The 26,028-nt window shown below is 43.5% G+C and overlaps 1 protein-coding gene across 4 annotated transcripts in view; it reads right to left on the reverse strand.

Annotated features, from left to right (window-relative positions):
• Positions 1 to 147: 147 nt before the first annotated feature.
• Positions 148 to 26,028, reverse strand: part of SUSD3 (sushi domain containing 3) — a 43,365-nt gene continuing 17,484 nt past the window's right edge. The window contains exons 2-7 of one of the 4 annotated variants that reach the window (XM_080625244.1): positions 25,021 to 25,097; positions 23,841 to 24,029; positions 22,178 to 22,325; positions 19,119 to 19,283; positions 5,543 to 5,728; positions 148 to 953 (exon numbers count right to left, since the gene is read on the reverse strand). In XM_080625244.1, coding sequence (XP_080481370.1) covers positions 5,569 to 5,728; positions 19,119 to 19,283; positions 22,178 to 22,325; positions 23,841 to 24,029; positions 25,021 to 25,097 — 739 coding nt within the window. In that variant the 3' untranslated portion in view covers positions 148 to 953; positions 5,543 to 5,568. Of the gene's footprint in view, positions 954 to 5,542; positions 5,729 to 6,043; positions 8,225 to 19,118; positions 19,284 to 22,177; positions 22,326 to 23,840; positions 24,030 to 25,020; positions 25,098 to 26,028 lie in introns of those variants that run through there. The other 3 variants (XR_013957614.1, XM_080625242.1, XM_080625243.1) reach the window with 3 other exon arrangements.

Here is a 26,028-nt window from a genome sequence, read left to right on the forward strand (position 1 = left end):
CCTGTTGGAACTAGACAAGCTTTAAGGTCCCTTCCAATCCAAACCAGTCTGAGATTCTGTAGTTCCATGACAATCACCTTTTATTTCTTTTTTAGTTAGAAAGAGAGGAAGAAAAACAATTCTCTGACTCCAAACACAAAGGCAGAAGCTGTGCCGCAAGTTCTCAGGTTTTTATTCCTGACCAGCTAAGCAAAACTATTAGATATGAATAGAACTGACTTGGGTGAAATCATAGCTTGGAGCATCCTCAGGTCTGGAAATCCCTTGTATTTGTTACATGACTGAATTACACACACCCTGATTCTGCTGTCTGTCACCCCATCCTTGGAAATTTTGGTAGCACTAGTAAAAAAAGACGGTGATGCAAATTATGGGAAAATTGAGTACCTCTTGTTCCTGGCACAATGGAAAAGTCAGCTTATAGAGTAAGCCCTTGTATACTGATCATAGATCATCTTGATAAATATTACAGAAGACACTGTGTTAAGATAATGAAAATCCAGCCTCACATACATGTTCAAAACCACACTGAGCTTAATATCTGATCCCTTGTGAAGTACAAATCAAATTATACACAAGAGAAAAAATACTGAACTAATTTTTTTCCCTAAAAAACTCCAAAACATTGAAATTCTTTGAAGGTAGGAAGCAAATAAAGCCATTTGAGCATCCTCCTGTTAAAACAGGTCTGTAAATAAACAGCTGCTAGATTTGACAAACTGACATTTCACAGAGCTCCAGGGAGAAAACAAAGCCACTTTGCCTACAGTGTCCTCACATGGAAGCCACCTCCCTGCCAGTTCAGTGCCTCACCTGACTACCATGGGCCAGGAAGGGCAGAAAGGATGGTGTGCAGCCAGCATACAATCCATGGGCTTCATGAATCCAAGGCCAGCATCTGAGCATGGATTAGAAGCCACTGTAGACTCATGGTCATAGATGCAACATGCCTCCTGTGCGAAACACTACTGTCACTATTCCCATTTAAGCTTGACCTTGAAAACAAGAGCAGCCTGAACACACACATACATAAGTATAGCATGAGGGATCTGGGGAACAAGCTGCTTCTGCTCTGCATTACACCAGATGAACTTTCAGTGCCTCACTGCTGTGCCAGAGGAGTTTCGTATTTCCATCACTGCATGAGCATTAGCTAGGAATGGAGAGTGACTTCTGAAACATCTTGATGTGCAGGGTGCTGGAGACTGTACAGTGTTCCCACCAGCTGATAGGTTCTGGGTGCAGTGACAATAGAAATGGCTATGGTTGTAGATTACATGAGTCTTTCAACACTGGCTCTGTCAATCGTCTCTTCATAATAGTTGTTAAAAAATAAGTACAAAGGATCCCCTGCTCATGTTACTGAAGGGAGAAACAAATGAGGTTCCTTGGATCACTTTTAGGGGAGCGGGACTTGACCAGATTTTACAGTCATGTATTATGAGGTGTAACTTTCAAAAATCTGAAAGGTACTGCTCCACCCCACAGCAAGAGTTTATTAACATGCCACAGAGGAACCTGGCTTGACTCCTGTTAGAGCTTGTTTCACAGCTCTTGCCTGTGGTCTGACTTGGTGAAAAAAGTCCCAAGGGTATTTGAAGCATGTATCAGTAGGTTTTTTGGACTTCTCATCTGTGAGTTAGCCTACCCTACTCCCAACCTCAGAAAAAGTTCTTAAACTTCTCAACAGTAACTGAATGTACTGAAGTCCTATAGACACAGTCAGTGAGTGTAAGCCACCCTTCTGAAGCAAGCCAGAGGAGCACGCAGGTCTCAGGCCTGTGTGGAGGTCCTCCCACTGCAAGGTGCTCATTGTGACTTTGATTTCTTCTTTTTCTTCAGGTGTCTTTTCTGAGCACAAAACCTACTGCACTATGGTAAATACAGTGTAAATTTTTCAGCCAAAAACTGTATTAGATGCTATCAGGTAGCATTTATGTAGCTCTTTCTGAAATTTCCACGGAACACTTAAGAAATCCCTCAACAAAATAAAATATGTATCACAGTTTAACAGCTTCTTGCTGAGCTATCGATGTTATGAATGGATGCAACTGTAAGTCATCCCAAAAGCTACCAGCTGGCATCTAACCAAGTTTTCTTCTTGGTCCTTCCAAGCAGAAAAATTAATTGCATCTGCCATTTAATTAAAGTTGTTAAAAAGTTGCGCTGCATGACATTGTTTAAAATAAATGAATAGTTGTAAAAGCCATTTACATCTGACAGTAAGTTATAGCAGATTCAGTGAGTTACTCCACTTCCAAGACATCACTAATGACTGAGATGTTTTGGAAGAAAAATTGTTGGAGATCTCTGCCTCTTCTCCATCCCAAACCATCAGTCATTTATATCCCATTCTTATAGCAAATGTCTGGAGTAATCAGAGGCTTCTGCCTTTCTGTGCCATGCCACCTCAGATGGTGTTGGCTATCTCCTGCAGGTTATCATGTTCCATCAGTGGCAGTCTAACCAGAACTTAGACTGACAGCAGCAGAACATGATGAGGAAAACATCTTCAGACTTTCAGGATAATACCCAAGGGGCAGGCGTCCAGGAGAAGGCTTGCATGGCTAAAAGTCCATGGGTAAGGCTTCATGAAAGCAATGTTAACTCTACGGCAGATACTCTGGTGTCCATCCCAAGCTTTATTGTTCCATCCAGATCAAAATGTAGTCTTTCCCTTTCTCTCAACCATAGAAGATGTGTCAAGATCATACAAACATTTCACAGCCTCAAGTATTGGTGAATCATGAGTCAGGCCTCCCCCAAACCATGTCGTAGAATCAACAGAATGGTTTGGGTTGGAAAGGACGTTAAGATCATCCAGTTCCAACCCCCTGCCATGGGCAGGGACACCTTCCACTAGACCAGGTCACCCAAGGCTCTGTCCAACCTGGCCTTGATGTCATTAACATCAAAGAAACTTAAGAAACTTGTGGGTTTCTTCTGTTGTTTGACATTTCAGGACTGAAACTTCTCCCTTCAAATGCAAGTGTGAGACAGTTTTAAATAGAAGCACCTATTCATCCAACTCCACCATTTGTGGCTTAAGAAAATAAGAAATGTCGTGAGACTTGTAACAAAACTCCCAGGATCTGGCAACATTATACTCTGTGATACCACACAGATACACCTAAGGGAAGGCAAAATAAGTAATGCCTTTGATAAACACTGTTGCCAGTTTTTAAACCTGTGAAGAATTATCCTGTTATACTGTCACATAATTGATTAAATTATAAGAATCTTTGCACGGAGGGGGCTGTCATGTGTTTGTTTGTGCAGTTTGTCGCGTTTTAACTTGTTCTTTAAGTGCAAGCCACCAGTTCCATAAAATACACAAGGAAATGCGAGTCCTCTGTAACAGAAATGGGAGCCTGAATCCATTTGAAACTACTGGCTGGCAAACATTTAAGGGTTAACTTAATAAATACAAGGTTTAAAATGTCTATTTTAGATTCTCAGCTGATTTTATCTCCTTCCTGCACAGTACTTATTTTCCTTCTGACAATAAGTACTGTTTACATGAACAGTAAAGCTAGCTTCAGGGGGTGCAGCTGTCATAAACTAAGCACAGACCTAGAGGGATCTGAGCCACAAATCTTATAAATACAGTATGGGTGTTGTTTCCTTAACTTGTAACTTTGCTGCCTCTTGTGTTAGACGCCTAAATAAATGATAGTAATCTGAGGCTCTGGCACAGAGACAGTAAATTTACCTGCCTTCTCTGTTGCTTTCCATGGCTATCAATGTGCTTCTCACCTCAAGGTTTTGCTTTCTCCCATCAGACATCACTCAGATTGGCCTCATCAGGGTAACTGGTCTCCCTTCTCACACAGTGTGCTGGCTCAGGCATCCCAACAAGTGAATTTCTTTCACTCAGTGACTTGCAATCGTATTATTCTATTTTAAAGTCACATACTAAAATCAAAATACCAGCAGCTAAATCATGAAATCTGATTAATGTAACTGCAGAGATGTGGAAGAGGAAGGAAATTCAAAAGAGCTCAGAGAGGCAGGACGAAGCATAACTGGGCCACCCTTCACACTCATCTGCTTTTAAAAAGTGAGGCATATTACTAGTAGAACAGAGTTGCTCCCTCCCATGCCTACAACTCTGTTTCATCCTATGTTGAGATGTGCTTTCTTTGCCAATCAATTGTTTAATCATTTGGCTTTCACTCTTTCTGGGTTTCAGAGAAGCACCTTCATTCTGGTACTTGAGGTTCTCTCCCTTTATTAAAATTAGATTTGCCCTTTCCCATCTTCTAAGACCTCCCTTGTCTCTTCAGTTTCCTGAAGCTGTATCGATGATGTTTCAAGTATTGCTTAGCCAATTCCTTTAGTGCTTTAGGATGAATTTCATCATGGAATAAAATTTATCTTAATATTTGTGGTGTTCTTGCTTTATTTGAGACTGCAATCCTAGCCCCAAGTTAAAATTCATTGCATTAACCAGTGAACTCAGTGATGCCTGATCCAAAATAGGCACTAAGTGGCAGTCATCTCTGAGTCCATTTTTGCTCTTCCCAAGAAATTCCTTACCTGTAGTTTCACTCTGTTTCTTCCACTGTATTTTTATCTTCTCTCATTTCCTTTGCTTGCTGTAACTGTCACTCTGACCTTTCTGAACAGCTCTACCCACCCCTTTGGTGCTGCTCCTCAATCATCTGCCATGTTTCCATTTTTTGAATTTTTCCACTCTTTCATGTTCTCAGCATTCTTAAGGCAGCTGTATCAGATCTTTGCTGTCGTCCGCATTGGGTCTTTCTGGCATTCCTTTAAATAGCCTCTGCTAGTGATGGCCAGCTCTCCTGCACACCATCTATCAGCTTGTTTCTGCGCAAGTCCTTGTTATTTTGGTATGTCAAATTTTGCCTTTTTGAAGTCCATTTTCCTTATTCTGCTGCTCTTCCCCCTTTTCTTAAAAATGTGATGTCACTTATTTTCACATTCACCGAATGCCATTTTTGATTTTAACAAGTTTTCCCCTGGTGTAGTCAGAAGCAACTGTGACCCCACTCCCCACCATGTTCAAAGCTAAAGCAGTCACCAAGACATATATTTGAACTCCTAATGATTGTACACTTTTCCAGCAGAGAATTAGACCAATAACATCACCTAGTATTAAAGGTGGCTCTGTTATTTCCCCAAGTAGACTTCTCCCAGCTCCTTCTCCTAACTGCAGGATCATTCAGCATCCCGTGCTCCATGCTTCTTTACCCTTCGTTCTCCAACCACAGACATCCATTAATGAGCATTTCACCTCATGCTGAACTTCAGAGTGCACAGACCTTTCTTCTCACATGTCCTACCTGGAACAAGTTATCCTTTACCATGCCAAGATACTAGTCCTATAATTTCTTCCACAAGCACTTAATAATTCTTGAGTTGTACCTTTCATTATGTGGAAAGTCTTTAACTCCTTTGCATTTAATTCTGATGTACCAGCCGTGTGTATAAGAGCAGCTCAGATGTTTGGCTGATTTTCCCAGCCTTTGTTCATCTCTATGCTCCTTTCACACATTTTATTATTATTTTCACTCACCTGCAAAGTTTCACCACTGCTGCTATTCAAGCCCTCCTCTCAAACATGACCGAGAGTGCTTTCCTGTGGAGCCCAGCCATTCCCAGACATTCCCAGCTGTTCTGCCAGAGAGCCTGACACCAGCAGTGACGAACAGCTGCCACTGTGCAGTCGGAGTGCATCGCTTTATGCAGACATTTCATATCCCTGCAGATGTGAGGAAGAAATTGTTTACAATGAGGGTGGTAGAATCCTGGCACAGGTTGCCCAGGGAAGTGGTGGATGCCCCGTCCCTGGAGACACTCAAGGCCAGGCTGGATGTGGTTCTGTACAACCTGATCTAGTTGAAGATGTCCCTGCTCACTGCAGGGGGATTGGACTGCATGAGCTTTGAAGGTCCCTTCCAACCCAACCAAACTGTGATTCTGTGATCTTCTCAAAAACATTCTGACCCCTCTGCATCCTCCCCAACATTGGCAGCAACCCTGAGTGTTGGGTGCCAGCAGCTGGGTACAGGCAGTGGAGCTGGTGCCAGCCCTGTGTAGGGAGAAGCAAATGCTGCACATGGGATGCAGGAACACATCTGGGTACAGAAGCTGGTTGGGTCTGGCAGGGTTCCGAAACACTGCAGGCAAATGGCTCACAGCACAAGTATCTCCTGGTAATCATTGGCTAGTATTGATTTAATGAATTGAGAACTTAACTGGAACAAGTGTTGAGAACTATCTCCATTCTCCTTTTCACAGCACATATTGAGAAGTGCATTGCAGGGGTACAACCTGTTGTATAGAAGAACTGAGCTTACAGGAACGAAAAAAACCCAAACCCTTCCTTTGCTGCAACTTCCACAGAGCTGATTTTCAACCATGTATTTTTGATCTCTGACAAGTGTGGCCAGGATGGAACAAGGCATTTTTAGGCCTGACAGCAAATTACAATAATTTGAATTTCAAAACTGAAACTTCAGAACTGAAGGTCTTAATAGGATGCCTGATTCACAACAAGCAGGATATACAATAAAACAGTTACTGGAGCTTGCTATAAGATTGTATTTCCATCATGACAGGTATGTGACAATACCCATTAGACAGATGATGACAGAATAAATAAGGCTTCAACTTGAACAAAAATAACAGTACACTATCTATAACATATGTGTGTGCATACAAACAGCAGAATCAGAGCCCTATCAGTTACTTAGCTATTCAAAATGGACAAAACAAGAAAAAAACCTACCTTGTTTCCTCACACAGCAAACAGATTAATAATTGGAAAAGAAAGCAGGTTTTCTGTTGTGGTTTAAGCCCAGGCCGTAAATTAGAACCATGCAGTCTACTTCTCCCCCCACCTTTTCTTCCCGCTGCTCCTGGAGGGACGGGGAGGAGAATCGAAAGAATGAAACTCCCATGGGTTGAGATAAGAACAGTCCAGTAACTAAGGTATAACACAAATCACTACTGCTGCCACCAATAATAATGATAAAGGAAATAACAAGGAAGAGAATACAACACCTCCCCATCCGCTGACCGATAACTCACCCCCACCCAGCAGTGCTCTAGCCCTTCCGGGTAGCTCCCAGTTACATCCCCCGGCATGACGTGCTATGGTATGGAATACCTCTTTGGCTGGTTTGGGTCAGGTGTCCTGTCCCTGCTTCCTCCCAGCTTCCCCTCCTCCCTGGCAGAGCATGAGACTCACAAAGTCCTTGGTCAGACCAAACATCGGTGTTATCAGCTCTGTTCCCAGGCCAAAAGTAAAAAACACAGTGCTGCAACAGCTACTAAGAAGGAGAAAAACTGACTGCTACTGCTGAACCCAGGACATTTTCCCAAAACTGGATCACCCTTCAGTGCTCTCACAGGGATGCTGCAGTGATGCCCTGGACCACCTTTCCACCTGCAGGCCTGCACCGGCCGTCAGTGCCCATGCCAGCACCTCCTCCGTCCCACAGGCTGGTGGATCCAGAGCTGGGCCTTGGCTGCACCCTGTCACGCATGGTCTTGAAATGCAGAGCACAAGGATCCAACAAAAAGGCCTTCCTGATACCAAACAATTGGGGCTTTTACTTAGAAACAGTTTTATTGTAGTTCTATTATACTACTGTGTAAAAATATGAGGGATTTTTCATTCTGAAATGCTTACAAAAACCACTGGTTAAAAGAAGGTTGCAATCTTACAGATGTGTAATTATTACCAATAACCTTGTATGAGGCAAATATACAAACTGGCTACCATTTCTCTCTGGATGTACGGAAGAGTTTGGTTTTGCCATGGGCACAAGACATAGCACACCATAGAGAATGGACTGTCAGCCTCAACATTCATTTTTTTCATTTGTATCATAACTTGAAGCATTTCTATTAAATAACCATCTTGGAATATAGAAAACTTTCAAATTCATATGAATAATTCACTCTCTATGTTGTCTTTAAGGCACATATTTCTATCCAAATTTCATTTGGGTGCAAAGGAGCAGTTGTGTTTCAGACAGCAGCAGGTATCTGGCAGCTCAGTTTGTTAAAACTGTCCTTATGTCCATGGACTTCAACGAGAAGTATTGAGTTCACTGTCTGTACTGCAGTGTTGTGTCCTGGTACAGCCTGTTTCATCAGTGTACTACTGCTCCTGGTCAACTTTGGCGGATGATTGTTGTCTTTGCAACACCCAGGAGCTATGATGTCCCCAGTCCACTCCTCCTGGAACCTGCAAGCATGAAGGAAAAGTTATTTCTGTTTCATTTGCTCTGGCGAGGATACAGAACTTCCTCATCCACTTCATTTGCACATCAGGCATTTTGCAAACCTTATGCTGTAACGTAAGGACTCACTTCTCCTAGCATTAAAACCAGTTGGCAGCAGTGGAGCAAATGACTGTGTTTCTGTAAAAGCTGATGCAGACCTTGAGAAGACTTGTGATGTTGATATTATTTGGGGTTGAGGCAGATGTTGTTTGCTTTCCATCAAATGAGTCCCCAGCTTCAATTTAATGCTATGCTATCTGCAGAATATTACAAACACTTGAATTCTGGGACTGGTGTAGAAGGAAAATCTATGCTTGGTTAGCAGAGCACTGCTGGGATCACAAGAGCCAGTTGTGCTCAGCAGGGTTTGAGGTGTTATTTGCAGAGCTGCCAGTGATGCTGATGCAGTGCAGTCACATCATGCCTCGTGCTAACCCTTGACTGCCCAGTCTGGCTACTGCCTGGCCCTCCCAGAAGGGACTGCAGGCTGAGACTCCGCATTTCCAGCAGCTCTGGTGGTCACTAATCCTTCCCACACCAGGAAAGGAGGTCTGCCAGCAGTGGGGAGACAGGCTGCAGCCCCAGGCAGCAAACCACCCAGCAGTGGATGGTGTGGGCAGAGCAGCGGCAGCCAGAGACAGCAGAATTCCTGAAAAGATGCTCAGTAAACTACACACAGGAAAACGGGATGTGGGATCAGCTTGTGCTTGCACACTGCTGCTGGAGGCATGCTAGATACAATGGGCTTTAAGCACATGGCTCTGTGGACCAGAAGCAGGTAAGACACAGCCCTTTGGGGTCTGTGCCAGATGACTCTGGTCTGAGTATGTGGGCTTTTGTAAAACAGCATTTACTCTAGAGCAGCTGCCTGCATGCAGGGCAGATGCTGAGATTGCCTGCCCCACGCTGACACCACTGAGCACAGCAGCCTGCACACTCTGCGCAGCCAGAACAGGGTGGTCTTATCCTTTTGTACGTGTAAAGCTGGTCAGGAAACAAGTTACATTCTGCAGTAAGCCAGCCAGCAGAAATGCTCATACACAAAAAGTGCACATATATAGAAACCACAGGGGAATAACAGAAGATAAAACCAAATAACCAAGGTCTTGCTGTTCTGGTACTGAGTGGAGATACATCTCCTGTAAAGGAGAATGAATCTTGCTCTTCACTGGAAAGCTGTATTACAAAACTATCTGGGGTGTAAGCTACAGTCAGATAGTGCAAAGGCATCTTAAAGCACCTCTGCATTTGATGCAAGAAGGCGCTGTCATCAGCATAGTCTCAATATACTTATCAAGGTGGTGCTCAGATGAACACAATTTACCCACCTGTAATTTGGACAACGACAAACTCATCTATTTCTTAAAAAAACCCCAGCCTGGTCACTTGGCACACTTTGTGTTGACCTGCACTGTTTTAACTGTCTTTTATTCTTGGTGCACCAAAGCCCTCAGGTATCTTTGTGCTGGACACTAGAACACCTATCTGAATACCCCTGTGCCTTGCCGTCAGGGAAAAGAAGCTACATGAGGGTACACTGCAGATCTCACTGCTGAAAGACCTTCTGAGATACTTGCTACTCCGCATTTCTTATTTTTTAATAGTACATTGGAGCTCAGTTCTGTCTTCCTGAAGTGGTATCAGTAGTTACAAAAAAAAATCAAATCAGAAGAGCTTGTACAGGGAGAAGAACTGGGATGAAGTTTAGCATGGGATAGCCCCAGCCTTTGCAACCAGCCCTGCCAGGATTATAGTTCAAATGTAGGTGTTCTGGTTATGGTGCAATAAATATACTTTACCTAAGCAAAATTCATCCTATTCTGACTCTTTCTCCTATAAAACTCTGTACTGTGAATCTCTGCAATTATCCACAATCCACCAGCAACTCAAAAACCCAGACTGGCTGAAACTGTGCCTGGAGGACAACTATACTCCTGCCTAAGAAACCTCTTCCTCCCATTTCGGGAACTATAAGTCTAGGATGAGGTGGCAGTAGGCACCCTTCATTCACTGCACTATGTTGAGCCCTGTTGATGTCAGAGGGACAGTGAAGTCAGCAGAGTCTCACCTAAGTGGAGGTTAAGAAATGCTATTAAGAGGGCTGAAGTGTCAACAGGGACAGATGAGCACACAGTGAGCTCTCCTCTGCCTACAAGGCTATCAGTCAGACCTGGCCTTCAGTCTGCACTTTCATCCTCAAGAGCTCTGTACTTTTTAATAAGAGCTTCAACTTTCTTGAACTCCAGTTTCCAGGAGTTTCCAGAGCTATCTCAAATGTCATGGTAAGAGGATTAGAAGACCTCCCTGTTCTCTTATCTGGAAATACAAACCCACCCAAGGGTGCTAGGTGAACAGTACATTTGACCAGGACAGACTTTATTTGACAGATAAAGTCGGAGCTCCCATCCAGGGAGAAGAACAGCCACCATACCATCTCCAAAGTCAATAGGCTTTGGAGGATTCACAAGAATATTGCTTGGTTACTTGAGAGCTGCTCCTAACTGGAGGGGAAAACACAGTTAATGGGACATCTGAGAAGCGTGAGAACTCACAGCACTGGGGCTACCACAACGCTGCTCCGTGCTGGTGCGGGGTCCTAGCACAGATTCTTACAGTGGAGGACGGGAGGGGATTTTTTTTGTTACTCTATGTCTGGTGACTTTGTACAGGACCCTGGGGGAATCATGGGGGAAGCATTATGAAAATAATAATAGAAGCTTTATGAAAAGCACATGTTGCTGTGCACACCCCCTCCGTGCGCACTGTGATGACAATTCAGATTAGAATTCAGGAATCAGTCTTATTTAGCAGTTTGCTCTTCCACCCATTGTGAGAGGGCCCCGAGATTAAACCGCAGCTCACTTCCCCTGCCTGACTTGTCCTTGAAACATGCATGTCAGAAGGTGCTGGAAGATTTTAGTCTCTGAAAGGTGGCGGTGGGGAACACAGAGCACAGTAATAACAAACTAGAGGAAGAAAATCCTCCATGAATAGAGAAGCTCAGGGTGGGACAACTCACAGGATGGGACGATCTACGTGAAAGCTTGAAAAGGAAAACTGCCCCTCTCCTGTCCCAGGTGCCACACAATCAACCACCACACGAGTGAGGAACTGTATTAATTAACTACAATTGTATCAAATGGGTCATTTGCTCTTTGCAGCCATTTCACTGGATGCTTTATATAGAGAAGTATTAAACACCACAGTGACAATGGGTCCCGCATCTCCTCCTGCAGCCCTGGGAGCAGATGCCGGTGGCTCTCTGCAATTGAAGCCCTGAAGCTGATCAGAGGTGGCCATATCCAACCTGCACAAACAGTCCCGCACATGCACCACAGCCTTGGGCACCAGGAGCCCATGGTGCTGAGCTCTGCACACCTGAGCTTCCAGACCAACAGAAGCAACTTCTGACAGGGAGGCCAATCATCAAAGCAAATGGGTGGATCTTCTGGAGGGAGAGAAGTGTCGAGTTCTCTGTGAGACCACTGGCCTTCAAAACCACCCAAAGTGGTTTCTCCAGGGCCTCTAACAGCCTTGCACTAAGTCACTGTTGTAGAAGATGTTTTGCCACCTTAATTCTCCCTCTGATGATATTCTAGGTGTCCTAGTGGGTTTTTTCTTGCTCTGTTTACATTTTCCATCAAGCTTTGCAGCAGCTTGTCTCTCAACAAAGGTATTTCTTCAAGTGTTGTCGACTTTCACCATGGTAAATCAAATCTACATAGAGCCATAGAATCACAGGCTGGTTTGGGTTGGAAGGGACCTTAAAGCTCATCCAGTTGCAATCCCCTGCCACGGGCAGGGACACCTTCCACTAGAGCAGGTTGCTCCAAGCCCCTGTGTCCAGCCTGGCCTTGAACACTGCCAGGGATGGGGCAGCCACAGCTTCTCTGGGCACCCTGTGCCAGTGCCTGAGCACCCTCACAGGGAAGAACTTCTGCCTTATGTCTAGGAAGGGCATCAGATCCTTCAGCTTTTAAATCTTTTCTACTTAGGTGTTCAGAGGAGAAAATCAGCTGAGAAAGTGGCCTCAAGGGGGCACAGGGCAAGGTAGGAATGCAGCCAAGTGTTCCATCCCATCTTACCCATACTGCTAGGCAGTCCTTGGGCTTACAGCCATGCTCCTTAGCAAGCCTGGACAGACATGAACATTTTTCAGAGCAACATGAGTTTCTGCCTTGCACCTTCCTTGCAACCTCTTACACAAGACAGTGGAAAATTGCAACCATTATAGCCACTAAATCAAAGAGAAAAGGAAAACACATTTCAGTTTACTGTGGAGGCCAAAGCTATGAGCTAATTTCACAAACCTTGCATATGGTTTCTTGGACTGACTGCAAATGCTGAGGTGCCTCTCCTAAGAGCATCCAGATTTGGAGTTTTTTTCCAAAACTCTTCCACATGAACATCTTTGTTGTTGGATTGTCCTTACTTGCTTTTTGCCAGGTACACTTGTAATGCATCTTGTAGTCAGAAAGGGCTCTGGTACAAACATTTCAGGTACTAAAAATATCTCTGTGGGAGAACACACTCTCCTGTTTCTCTTCAAGAGAGATTTTTTTCTTCTTGATAATATACTCCAGCTGAAAGCTGGACTTTAAACCTACCGAGACATGGGCTTTTCCATTGGGCTGACTCCTGCAGTCAGATCAGCTACATCATAGAGAATGTTTTATAACTTGGCCTAGAGCTGTGTAAAATAATTCACCTCAAAACAGTCCAAATTTTGAATGCACAACTTATTCCAAATGCTTCAACACCGGGGTGGGGGGGAGGAATTATCAAATTTCTGTGCTGCCTTCAGATGTATTTTCAAGCTGGACTACTTTCTTTCTGGTTGTCATCTTAGTTGACAGAGGATGAAAAGGAGTTAGTCCATGGCTAAACTCAGTTCTTCCTGTGGGTGGAAAATACTGGGCCATCAATTCTCCCTTGCAAAATAACAGCACTTCAGTGTGTCAAGGGAGTAACTACTTCAGGACAGGTTACAGGGATGTTATGCTGAAAAAGCTAAGAAAGTAGAGGCTTCCCGATGTGTGGCTATTTTTTTTTACTATAATGAGGAAGCTGATGCAAAGTGAAATGAGCTCTCAGCTTTATCTTATTACTAGTGATCTGGTTTCTCCTGGGACAGTTATCTTTCTGCACATGCTGCAGATGTATAAATATGCTATGGCTCAAACAGTGGAATGCCCAGTTCTTTCATGCCTTTGCATGCCAAAAAATGCTTTGCTGTTTGCCCTCACAATGTTTACACTAGATTGTGTGTATTTTCATGATTTCTCCTCGAGGCATGGCTAGGACTACTCAGTGGAAAAAAGTAGGCTGCTAATTCAGTCTGGGATTCAGGCAAGGCTTACTCCAGGCAGGGGGTTCAAACTTGCCTCAACCCACCTGCACCAACCATCTACCTGGGGAACAGCTACGGCTGATCCACAGGGTGATGTACCCCAATGCCTGCATTAAGGTCACCCCGCTTTTCTTTTCAACATCAGTTTCTTTAATGTCATCCCTCACTGTCATTCCCCTTCATCTCTCAGACATTTCCAGATTACTCAGACATTACTCAAACTGGCACAGAGGAAGGACAGCTGTCATTTACCTTCTCTTTATGGATATTTTGCCCTGTGCCTGTCACTGCCTGCTCAGGCACCTGACCAAGTCGAAGCTCTCCCCCATGGCTGAAGAAGAGGGCTGTTTGCCTTGGGTGGTGGTTGCCCAAGCAATTATTCCAGAGGCGGATTGCTGCAGGGCCAGGTAAGATTCTTCATCAGAAAATAACTGATCCAAAAATAACATATCCTGCTCAGGAACACGCCCATCTCTAAAAACCCTCTTAAACACAGCACAGCATTTCAAATGTCAGCTCCTGTGCCACACTGGGCATCCCTGGTGCCCATCTGACCCCAGGCAGGCTGGGGTCTGCTCTTCTGGTCTGGTGCGCTCTTCTCTCACTTTGGAAGAGGTCTCTCACTTTGGAAGAACGATGCCAATAGTCCTGGTTTTATTCCCATGCAGAACTGGGAAGTGGTTTAAATGTTAAACTGTTAAAGGGAGAAGAATACAATTTCCTGAGTTTAGGCTTTTCTCCTGACACATACTGCAGTCAGGCTGTGTGAGCTGTTCCTGATATATCCCCATGCTGACAAGCCCTGCCTCTGCCCAGCAATCCTCCCAGGGGCTGTTTTGGAGGTTCATGCACATTGTTTTTCTCTAACTCTGTGGCCCAGTGCTGCAGCTAATCTTCCTCCCACAGCTGGCAGACCCTTTTCTTCAGCTAATCTGTCTCAAACCTCTGCATCATACAGCAACCTGCTATCTCTGCTCTATGCTCTCAACTTCTGAGAAGCAACACTGGCAAAAACACATCCCTCCCAGCGGCCCCATGCCTTGTAACTTGTCTTTCCCTGCTCAACATCAGTTAGCTCTTCAAATATTCTAAAAGAGCAGATATGCTGTAAATGCCTGCAGCGCATGTAAGACTTTCTGCCAAAAATTGGTATTTTTATCCTCATTGTGATTCCTTACATCCAAATGAAAGAGCTGCCATGAACAGTGACTGCACTCTGTAGTTAACAATCCCAGGTATGTGTAGACATATTTCTCAGCATTTTTAAGCAATTTGTTCAAGCAGCCAAGAAGACAGAATGGGGCTCATTATAATTAGAGTAGCTGCCACTAAAATTCAACATTTCCCTGCAAAACTATATATTCATCACACTTGTTCCATGTTTCAAACATGAGGGGAAAAAGATCTTTTTGTGACAGACGGGTCCAGAGCTTCTTACTGTCCAACAGCTCGGCTTCTACATTATTTATAACTTGTATGCATCAGCATTCTGCATCCACGTTATGTCACCTTGTTTCAGCCACAATTATCTCATTGGCATACTAAGGCACTGCTTTAACAGATGACAGGTTTTTAATCCTAAACGACTCTGCAAACCATAACAAATATCTTACCTGTCTGAAAAAATTGGCTTTTCCCTTTATTTTCTATTGTCTTACGTGATCTTTGTATCTTTGATCCTTGAAGTGGTGAATCAAAATGTTAATCTCTAGTTAATCTCTAAATATATTCCTATTAAGTCTGAAAAGCAGCATGACCTACATCCTCTTCTAGTCAAAAACTGGCTAAGATATACTTAAAATGGTCTTCTTCAAGGGTGGAGGAATTCTAACTCTTCCAGGTACTTTATATGTTACATGAAGAAGTAGCAAAACAGTTTTCTTTAAGAAAAGGAAATACTATTGTAAAAACGACTGAAATTGCCAAGCTTCCACCCACTCCCTTCTCAGACAAAGGCACCACTCATCTCTCAGCCTTCCCTTCCTAAGTGGGTTGCACAGCCACTTCCCATGGCTCTATCACAGAGAACAACATATACTGCAGCCCTGACAAAGCAGGGAGAAAACAATCAGCTCCCATGCTTCTTAGGACAGTTCCTCATTAGAAAAACAAACTAGGCTTTCTGATTTGGTCAGAGGTCTAGCAATGCACTGCACAAAGTCCTCCAAATGTCTGAAACATTAATACAAGAACAGAACAGATCGGAACAGGATAGGGTAGGATAGATTTCAGCTGGAAGTGACCTACAACAATCATCTAGCCCAACTGCCTGACCAATTCAGGGATGCCCGAAAGTTACAGCATGTTATGAAGGGCATTGAGTCAATGACTTCACCACTGACAGGCTTGGGGCATCAACCAGCTCTCCAGAAAGCCTGTGCCAGTGTCTGAACACCTTCTCTGTAACAAAATGCTTCCTAATGTCAAGTCTGAACATTCCTTGAGGAGCCTTGGTTAAATTATCTGTTGGATTGTTTGTGACCATGGACACACACTTTGGCTCACATGCACACAGCGATATACAGAATCTTTCCTTTGGATTCCCTCAGGTTTGCTGCTTTTTTTCCAACCGCATCACATGCCTTTATTTCCTCGGACAATCAATACTATCACAGCTCCACCACTATAGCAACACTCCCACAGTTAGAGATTTCTCCCAAGTACAGGCTGCCAACACATCCACTTCACCTTAAACAGGGAAAGGCACCACAGAAGTAACCCAGCTGGTGGATGTACCTTTCCACACTCGTCTTCCCGGCATAAGCCAGGGATTTGCCTACACTGCCCTGTTGCTCCCAGTAACCTGGATGAGCACAGGATGAAGAGACTTAGCCTAATTTGCTACACACAAACAATAAGCCTTGCAAGTGAAACACAAAGCTGAGAGATCATTTGTTGCCTGCAAGAGTTAGCGTGAAATAGGTTAGCAGCATTCCCACATCATCCTGAGCATATATCCACTTAACAGAATTAAGCAGTAGAAATTCAACATCTTTTACTACCCTTGATTAAATAGATGATTATTTGAGTGAAGAAAAGGAAGAAGGTACAAACTGATGAAAGGTCACCCCCATTCCTAGAACAATTCCAAGGCAGTTATATTCAGTCTGCCACAGTTTTAGTGCCATTCCCACTTCTGATTAGAAGCAGCACTTGTTCTCCACGTGCGAAATGGCTCTGGGGTGCAGAGACTAATACACCTGCTCTCCCAGTGGAATTTTGCTCTGAGTAGTGATTAGCCAGGATCACATCCCCTCTGCACAGTGAAGATAAAGTAGACCTTGATTAATAGCAGCCCTCACCCATCAGGAGATGGGATGGGGCACCAGTATTTAACACATCAGGTGTATTGTTCCCCACTGAAGTTTATACATTCTAAAGAAATAATAAACTTGTTGATTTTGGGCCTGACTGAAGCTACTTATCCAGAGGAATTGCATATTCCCTGCTACTTGCAGGTAAGAAAAGGTGTACAGAAGTTTGTAAACATAACACAGTAGCCTTAGCTCCGTGGAGCGGTGCAGATAAGAACCACTTGGTCTGGTATCTTATTGCAGATCAGAGCTTGAGGCTCCAGCAGAGCACTAACCTCTGGTTATAGCCGTTTATAGCTCTTTTATCTATGTTGTTTTAAAAGCAGATTACACTTACACAAAACATTTTAACATTGTAGCAGATTGAAATTACCCTAAATTAAAAACTGCATCCTGAGTCTTCTAAAAGCTGTTTAGGTTATAAACTGTGTTTAATGAGCTGGACACATGTTTCTGCAATCACCCAAAGCTAGGAACTGATTCAGCAGCCATCAGACTTGTGTGCAAGTGCTCCATTAGAATATAATTTTCAGCTGCACTGTGACATGGAAGTAGGCTTAAAATCTGCATAAAATTGTTTTCTGCAGGCAACTGCTAGAAATCACAAATACTGATGTGTTTACATAAAAGCTGTATAAGTCAGCAGTGAATTAAAAGCACACAAGGATTGCAAACAAGGATATTGTCATACATGATGGCAAAGTAGAACCCAAGGTATATAAAAGACGCAGTGACTGTGTTTATAGGAATGGTGATAGCAAAACAGCAATTAGAATTTCACATTTATGCAGAGAAGGACTTAGGGGTGGTCAACGAGAAATTTAGCATGAGCCAGCTTCAGTGTGCGCTTAAGCCCAGAAACCACCCATGTCCTGGGCTGCATCAAAAGAAGCATGACCAGAAAGTTGAAGGAGGTGATCCTGCCCCTCTACTCTGCTCGCATGAGACCCCACTTTGGAGTATTGTGTGCAGTTCTGGTGTCCTCAACATAAAAAGGACATGGAACTGTTGGAGCAAGTCCAGAGAAGGCCACAAGGATGATCAGGGGCTGGAGCACCTCCCATAGGCTGAGAACATTGGGGCTGGAGAAGAGAAGCTGCATGGAGACCTCAGAGCAGCTTCCAGTGTCTGAAGGGGCCCTACAAGGATGCTGGGGAGGGACTCTTCATTAGGGACTGTAGTGATAGGACAAGAGGTAACAGGTTTAAACTTAAGCAGAGGGAGTTCAGTTAGATATAAGGAAGAAGTTCTTTCCTGTGAGGGTGGTGAGGCGCTGGCACAGTTTGCCCAAAAAAGAGGTAAATGCTCCATCCCTGGCAGTGTTCAAGGCCAGGTTGGACAGAGCCTTAGGCAACGTGGTCTAGGGTGAGGTATTCCTGCCCATGGCAGGCGGGTTGGAACTGGGTGATCTTAAGGTCTTTTCCAACCCAAACCATTCAATGATTTATAATTTTTCTTCAGTTTTTTGTTGGCAACAACACAGCCAGAATAACACATTGGGATACCTTGAGAGGTGATTTTGAACTGACCCTAGAATGCCTGCATCAGCCACCATCAACGCACACTTCATCTCAGCATGGACATTTCCCTGGAATCCTCCAGGGGCTGGACTGGTCTCTCTCACCGTGGGCACTCGTTCTGCCTCATGGGTGAGGATCCTGCTGTGCTTGCCCTGCACACCCTGGTAACAAAACGGGGTTGCTCAAAGGGAGCATTCCTGGTCAGTGAGGGATAAAGGGTAATACCCAGCGCTCACCTTGAGCTTAGCACAGCCCAAAGTGTCCCGGGCTGCCTCCTCCCTTAAGGCTCTTAGGAGAGCTGGCACTTTGATATCACTAACCCCCACAGAGTGGTGACTTTCCTGATGGAGTTTAGCATCAATTTAACAAAGCCAATTAAAAACCTGTCTCCATTTAATCTGGTACAACCTTCCCTGCAGAGCAGGCTTCACCAAGCACTACTGGGGATAGATGGAAGAAGCTTTAAGAAGGGAGGTCAGGCTCAGCTTCTCTGTTGTCTCTCCTTTCAGCAACATTAATGCCCCACAAGACAGGTAAGTTCAAGAACAAGACCTGACAATTCCCTGGCATCAGCTGCTCTCTCAGGGCATCCCTTTAAAGTACATTTTCAAGGTGTCTTTCTAAAATATGTTCAACAAACTAATTCAAACCCACTGTATTTTAATAGCCTTACCTGTAGAAGCCTTGGTTTTCATATGCCATGTTAGTCACATCATCGAATACGGATTTATTCCTGAGTTTCTTATTGTTGTTATTGTTTCTTCCCTTAAACCCAAAGTAAGCAGCTTGCATGTGCTCTAGTTCTTCGGCTCTGAGCTGGTACCACAGCTGCATATCTCTGTGAATAAAGCAAGGGATACAATACATTACTGTGATAAATGGCTGTATCTCTGAGCTTTTATCTGACCACAGCCCTGACTCCCTAGAGTTTACATCTACATCCATGTTTACTGAAGACTGCACTAAAACACAGCTGAACTTCAACTGCAAGGCAAACTTCCAGTGACTTACATAGCTGCTTAAATACCTTAAGGTGGTGGTGTGTTCTTAAATAGCATCAATTTTATTCTGTACAATAGTGGTATTTTAAGTATTATCAACCACTCCTCAAAAAAACCTCCGTGTAAATAAACCAAAAAAAGCACCTGTGGACAGTTCAAGGACAAAACCCCAATAACGATGTCAATTTGATTCAGTGGATTTTGAGACTACAGCTAATAGCGAAAGTCACCTGAGGTGTGATGTGTCAGTTTTCTCAGGGACCTTCATCGGCGACACATGTCAGGGCAGATCCTGTGTATGTGAAAAGACCTCAGCCCATCCCCATTTTATGGAAAAAATTATTCAGAATTAAAACCCAAAAAGTCTTTTCTGGGATGCTTTGCAGCTCTGCTGTTGCTGAGGTTCAAATCACCAGGCAGGTTGAAAAAATGAATTGACTTAAAAATAGTAATGTTGCTTTTGTGAAGAGCAGGGCTTATTCAACTTCCTTTTGGAAGCACTCAAGGTGCTTTTCATGCTGCTCTCTATAACTTGGGGTGAGGGGGGAATCACTATTTCTTTTCTTGTTTGTAAAAGAAGTCTAAGATTCCCACAATCACAGACACTCACACCAGCTGATGGGACAAGATTAACTTGTGAGAGCTGGCAATGCTGACTTTGGTGTCATTTCTGTCCTCTCAGAATGCAATCCTGCTCCTACCAAAGAAAACAGTGGCTATGCTCATGCAGTGAGACAAGGTCTGTGAAGAGGCTAAATTATGTGAGGATTTTCAGTAGCCTTTGTCCTTCTTCTCTCCAAATGCAAGAATAAAACATAAGATAGCACTTTAAAGATCATCAAGCAGATACCTTGAAAGACTGGTTTGTAGGCAGAGGTGATCTCTTCTAGTTAGACCAACAAAAAAGTAGACAAAGACAAAGAGCCAAGAAAAAGTAGACAGGCAGACTTCAAAGCTAAAAGCAAGGTGAGGACATCCTCCCTACTCCACGGGTACAGACTACCTTTTCTTTTTAGAGATGGTCTAAGAGACACTTATTTAACTAATGCCCTACCAAATATTCTCGTTTTGTATTAAGTTACCAAGCCTGCAGCTTCTCTTCAGATTAATGCTTTGTGCATCCAAAAGTCAATCCACATTTTCCACCTACATCAACAAAAGAGATGCTACCACCATATCTGGTACGTTTCAGATCGAGCATATTACACACAGGGATGCGTTACTCTTTCTCACATGACATGGACAGTTTCTACATTATCTCAGGTGCTTTCTACACCAAGACCAAGCCACACAATGTCTACAGTGCCCAGAGCACCCCTCCAGGAGCAGAGCTTGTGGACGGGCTGTGTTGGAGCAGTTCCTTCATGGGACAATGAAGGGAGGACAGACAGCAGAAGGGAATGGAGAAGCTCCCAGCGAAGGGAATCGCATTAAGTCTGATGACAGAACCATGTCAAAATGCCTTGTGTGAAGGGCTTTTCTTTCATAAGAGAAAAATATCAAGTTATCCAAGTCATGTGAATGGCTAACTGACAAAACTTCATTTTAAATAAATGAAAAGCAAGGACTTTGATATGAATAGTCTTACCAAAAAGGGGCAATTCCAAAAATGCCAATCAACCCTTCCATTTCAAAAGTTATTTCATGCTACCTAATATCATGCATGACACCAAAGACTTTCTTTTTTTTTTTTTTGTCTCACAAAATCCTTTCAAGGGAAAATCTGTATCTACAGTCAAATTTCAATATGACAGAATTGCACCCCTAAGCTGGCTCCCTCGTAGCTCTAAATAAAACACAGCTCAGAGCAGAGACCTTCACTGTGTCCTCCTCCATCTCCTTCTACTCCAGTGCTACTCTACCTCACTCCAAACACCTCTCGGAAGCAAGAAGAGGTAGGGGGTTGGAACTAGATGATCTTAAGGTCCTTTCCAAGCCTAACCATTCTATGAATCTATGAAAATCAGAGTTCAGCTTACTGTGTGCACCACAGGACTGGTGCAGCCACCTCCACGAGCTACCTGCAGACACGGGGAAAACGAGCAGGAAAAGTGAGAGGAAAATCAAAAAGAGGCACTCATGGAAAGCATTCTGCAGCAGGTCACTTTGGATGGATGCTCACATGAGCAACAGTGGCTCGGCTTTAGCGTATAGCCAGATGTGGTCATGCAGCCACACTTCACACTGACTTTTTATAATGGACTGAACTGGTAAAATTTACTTCTTCCTGTGCCTGTTTCTAATCCTGCACTTCAAGCCAGAAGACAAAATCCTATCTCCTTCCAGCACAATGTTGTGACAGCTTTGCAGGCAGTTAGGACTTTGATGGTTTCGACATGGGTAGATTAATTTTCGCAGCAGTGTTCAAGAAGAGCAAAAGAGAAAGAGAGAGAGAAGGGAAAACGCAGCCAATGTTAAGTAATTCTAGGAGAGAAAGACTGGGCCAGCAAATAAGACTTGTATGTTCAGCTTTTGCATAATCCTGGATAAATCCAGATCTGCCCAGGCCCACTGAGGTTATCTGATATTAACAGACATTAGGTGCCTAAATACGCTTGAATTCCAAGTCTTTCTATGCCTAATGCTTGACCTACAAATTAAGGATTTTAAGTAATTAACATCATTGCAGTGTTGCAAGCATCAAGTCCTTTGAAGCTCTCTGCTATCACAGCAGTGGGATCCATCTAATGTACAGTCTTACACTGGGTTTAAAAATCTTTTCTTGACATACCTTTGAGTCCTCTTCCTTTCGCTTTTCTTCACACATTTGATAAGACAACAAGTTAAAAAAGCCATGGACATCAGCAGAATGACGGCACAGCTCACGATGGAGGCAATCACTGCAACCTTAAATCCAAAACTCTCATATTTTGATATGGCTGCAGCAAAGCAAACACAGAAGCATGTTTCTCAGGTCAAGCCATGAATTCATCATCCACATTTTCATTAAACCATCCTGAAACCTACCTGCTTCCCACTTCTGCTAATAGTAGCTCAGCAAGGACTTTCATGTTAGACTGTGCCAAGATACCAGACTACCTTGGCTTTGGCTTAAAGCTATGCAAGCCTCCAGTTAGGGTATTTAAAAATCTCTGGTTTATAAGCTACTAATGAATAGTTCACAAGTATTTAATCACTGTAATTAATTAAACACAATGCCTTGAGTGCTGCAGTAGCTAAAAAGCACAACTTTGTCAGCATCTCAAATGCAGTTGAGCTAGCACTTACAAGCAATTGTTAACAAGGACTGGAGCTGCAAAACCAAATACTGAGAAGGGGGAATGGGTTTAAAGAACTGTCCTTTGGAGCAGGGACAGTTCCATGTAGTTGCATTCCATCTTGCAGGCACTGAACAACAGCTCTTCCTCTGTTTGGGGAAGGACGCAGGATGGGAGAAGGGACAACATCTGCAGGGCTGAGTGTTCACAGTGATCTGATGCTAGAAGTGAGTTATCCAGACAAAAGGAGGAGTGGGAATGTGGTGTGGCATAGCTAAAGCAGGTCTCTGCCAACTCATTTGGAGCACTAAGTGGGTCTTGCTTTGTAACTACTGTAGTACTTCCGACACCACAACGATCAGCACCACAAATGGTTCAGCTGAGCTCCACACAAAGCGTTATATTGCTGCAGCCTCTAGAAGGAAAGATTTCTCTCATTTTTCTTTAATGGAATCTCTCAAATAAGATATAAGAATAGCTGAGTTTGAGAGGAAGCACAAAGTGTCTATAGGAGCCATCAATCTACTTGTGATTTAAAATATCCAAGGTCTGAGATGCAGACTGAGATTTTCAAAGCTCAGAGGTACCATGTTTTGCTGGGCCTAGTCAAATTACTAACTAATTAGTAATAACTAAATTATTATATTAAATAAGAAGGAACGCAGCATGAAAGGTAGTTTAATCCTGATGCCATTCAAACATGATTTGTCAATGTGGTAACTTTCCCAGGCAGCTGCCCACAGGCAAGAACCTTGAATTGTTCAAAAAGTATCACTGCATTTCTTTTGCAGCAAAAATATCTTCAGGAAAGAAAGCCAGGAGATTAGAGGGTTTGCAAATATGTTTGCACATTAGCTGCTCATAGCTACACATTTTCTAAAGAATGGTACAGCTTGTAGCTACAAAGCCACAGTTACTCTGGGTGCAGCACTGTGGGAGCTGGTGACATGAGATCAGGCACAAATTCAACTGAGTCTTTTCTGCGTCCTGATAATGAATTATGTCAGCACACGTATGGAGCGCAATTATAGTCAGTGAGGGCAACTTTGAAGGAAACTGAATTTGCCTTTTTCTTTGCCCAGATGTCTAGAATTAATCCTAATGCAGGAGATAGGCAGGGCAAAATAAACACAATGCAGCCTAAAGGGGTTGGGAATGGTTTGGAAAGAACCTTACGCTGGCAGGAGGGCACTCCGGCTGTCCACTGGGTACCATTCCCTTTCCAAACACAGGTGATGAAGCCAGGTCCCTCCAGCTGGTACTCAGCAGAGCACTGGAACGTTATTACGGTCCCCACAGCTGTGCCGTTGCCATGAAGGATGTTTAGCGTGCCAAGCTGGGGAGGGAAGATGTGGCTGCACTGCCCTGCAGAACAAAACCAAAGTGAGACAATGCAGTGCCAGAGCCACTTCAGTTTTATTGCTATCAGACTGTAAATCTGTCTGAGTTAATGGTCAAAACAAATAACAGACCTCGGGGAGGGTGATGCTGAGGGCTCTGCCAAGCACCAGCCCAAGGCCAAACCCCCTTCGGTGCCATTCAGCAGTTCCCCTACCCTGACCCCCAGCACAAAGTGGGGTTTTACTTGTATTGCAACATCATCTGCTTAGGCTGGTACACATTAAACTATTAAAAAGTCATTCTGGGAGTGGTATGGTCTCCTACGGATTCCCATCTTGTTGGACAGTGTGTGTTCAATTAAGCACTCAGGCTGGCATCTTCCATACTGAAAGTATTCATAACACATCTTCCCCCATGCCAGCTTTGCAAGCTCTGAGGGACTGATCACATATTTCAGGATGTCAATCTACTTGGTAGCATCTTTTCCTGGTCCTATGGGAACTTCCTGTCTTTCAAGAGACTACACCTCTGTTAGTCTTGGCTGAAATGAGCCAGTAGATTCAAAAGCCACAAAGAGGGAACAGAAACATAGACATACAGCAGAACTATATTCAACTTACCTCCATTTTTAGTGACAAACTCTGCTTTATAGTGTATCAGGCATTTTTAGCACATTTCTGTTCATTCAGCTTTTCTCTTTTTTTGTTTCTTTGTTTGTTCATACTGCTGCCCTTTGAATCATGGAGCTCTTCTCCTCCTGGCCACGTAATACCAGCCACTAACTTTATACATTGAGTTTGACTGTCACAACATTCCTTGTTTCACACTCATTTTAAACACAGATTTTAAGACAACATCCAATATCCAGATATACTTCAAAACCAACAATAATACAGGGTCTGGTTTTGCACACGTGCAGTGACATGATCTGCAAACTGTTCCACAGAATATTTTCTTTTTTTCTACATTTTCTGAATACCAGCACTGCTTCTGCATCAGAGCCCGGGTTCCCTACCTTGCACTGCATTTCCAGATGACTTCAGCAGACTGAGAGGCAGCTGCGTTGAAGTTGCACGACCAGAATTACAAACACTATGATGACACACAAAAGATTAAAGGGGGAAAAGATGATTCCCACACTTACAAGCAAGAAGAAATGTAAATTTTTAAGAGCCTTCTTGAGAATATCTTGACAGAATCACATGTTGATAGCAAATGTATTTTATTTTTAATACTAAATCTCCCCCTGGTCATTCACTAATATTAAGCTGCTGCAAAGAAACCACAGCAGACATGCTGACTGCTCATCTTCAATCTACTCTCCTAAAACCCCCAACCCGCTGGAAAACAAAGAAAGAAATCTCAGCAGAGGAAGAAGCAAAACCCACAGTGACAATTTTTGGTCTAATCTACTAAGTAAATATGTATTGAGGTCTAGCTTTTAAAACCATGCCTGGTTTAATTCCATGTAGATTATTTCTGTGTGTTTTGCCACTTCTTTCAGTCTCTTCTTATGGCAGCAATTCGCCTCAATGACAGCAAATATTTTCTAGACGGTCATTTCCCTTCATTTCTTGTCCTTCCCTCCAACATCCTGATACTGGCACACATGGGATGCGTGCATGGGACAACCTCCTCCTCACTATAGATGAGCATTACAAGTTTGAACTTTTCTTTTTACTTTAATGGCTCAGAGACTTCCTATGAAAAACCATTGTCCTAAGACTCAAAGTATCTACCTTTTCACATTTTACACTTTCAAGGCCATTTTTAGATACCAGATCACACACTTAGAGTTCACTTTGGTGACACTTGTAGATGCGCCAGATGCAGAAGGTAAGTCAGGGCTAAATGTGATTCAAAGCCCATCTGCTTAGCCACCCTAGTAGCCCTCATTAGACACTTACAGTAGACTTGCCAGTTTACCTGGACTCATTATTCAGCCTCTGCTCTCCAAAGAAATGATCATTTGGAACAGGATCCTTTATTTCAAGACATATTTCACCTAATCTAGCATTGACCA

The sequence above is a fragment of the Psittacula echo genome, assembly GCF_963264785.1.
Source record: "Psittacula echo genome assembly, chromosome: 9".
Lineage (NCBI taxonomy): Eukaryota > Metazoa > Chordata > Aves > Psittaciformes > Psittacidae > Psittacula > Psittacula echo.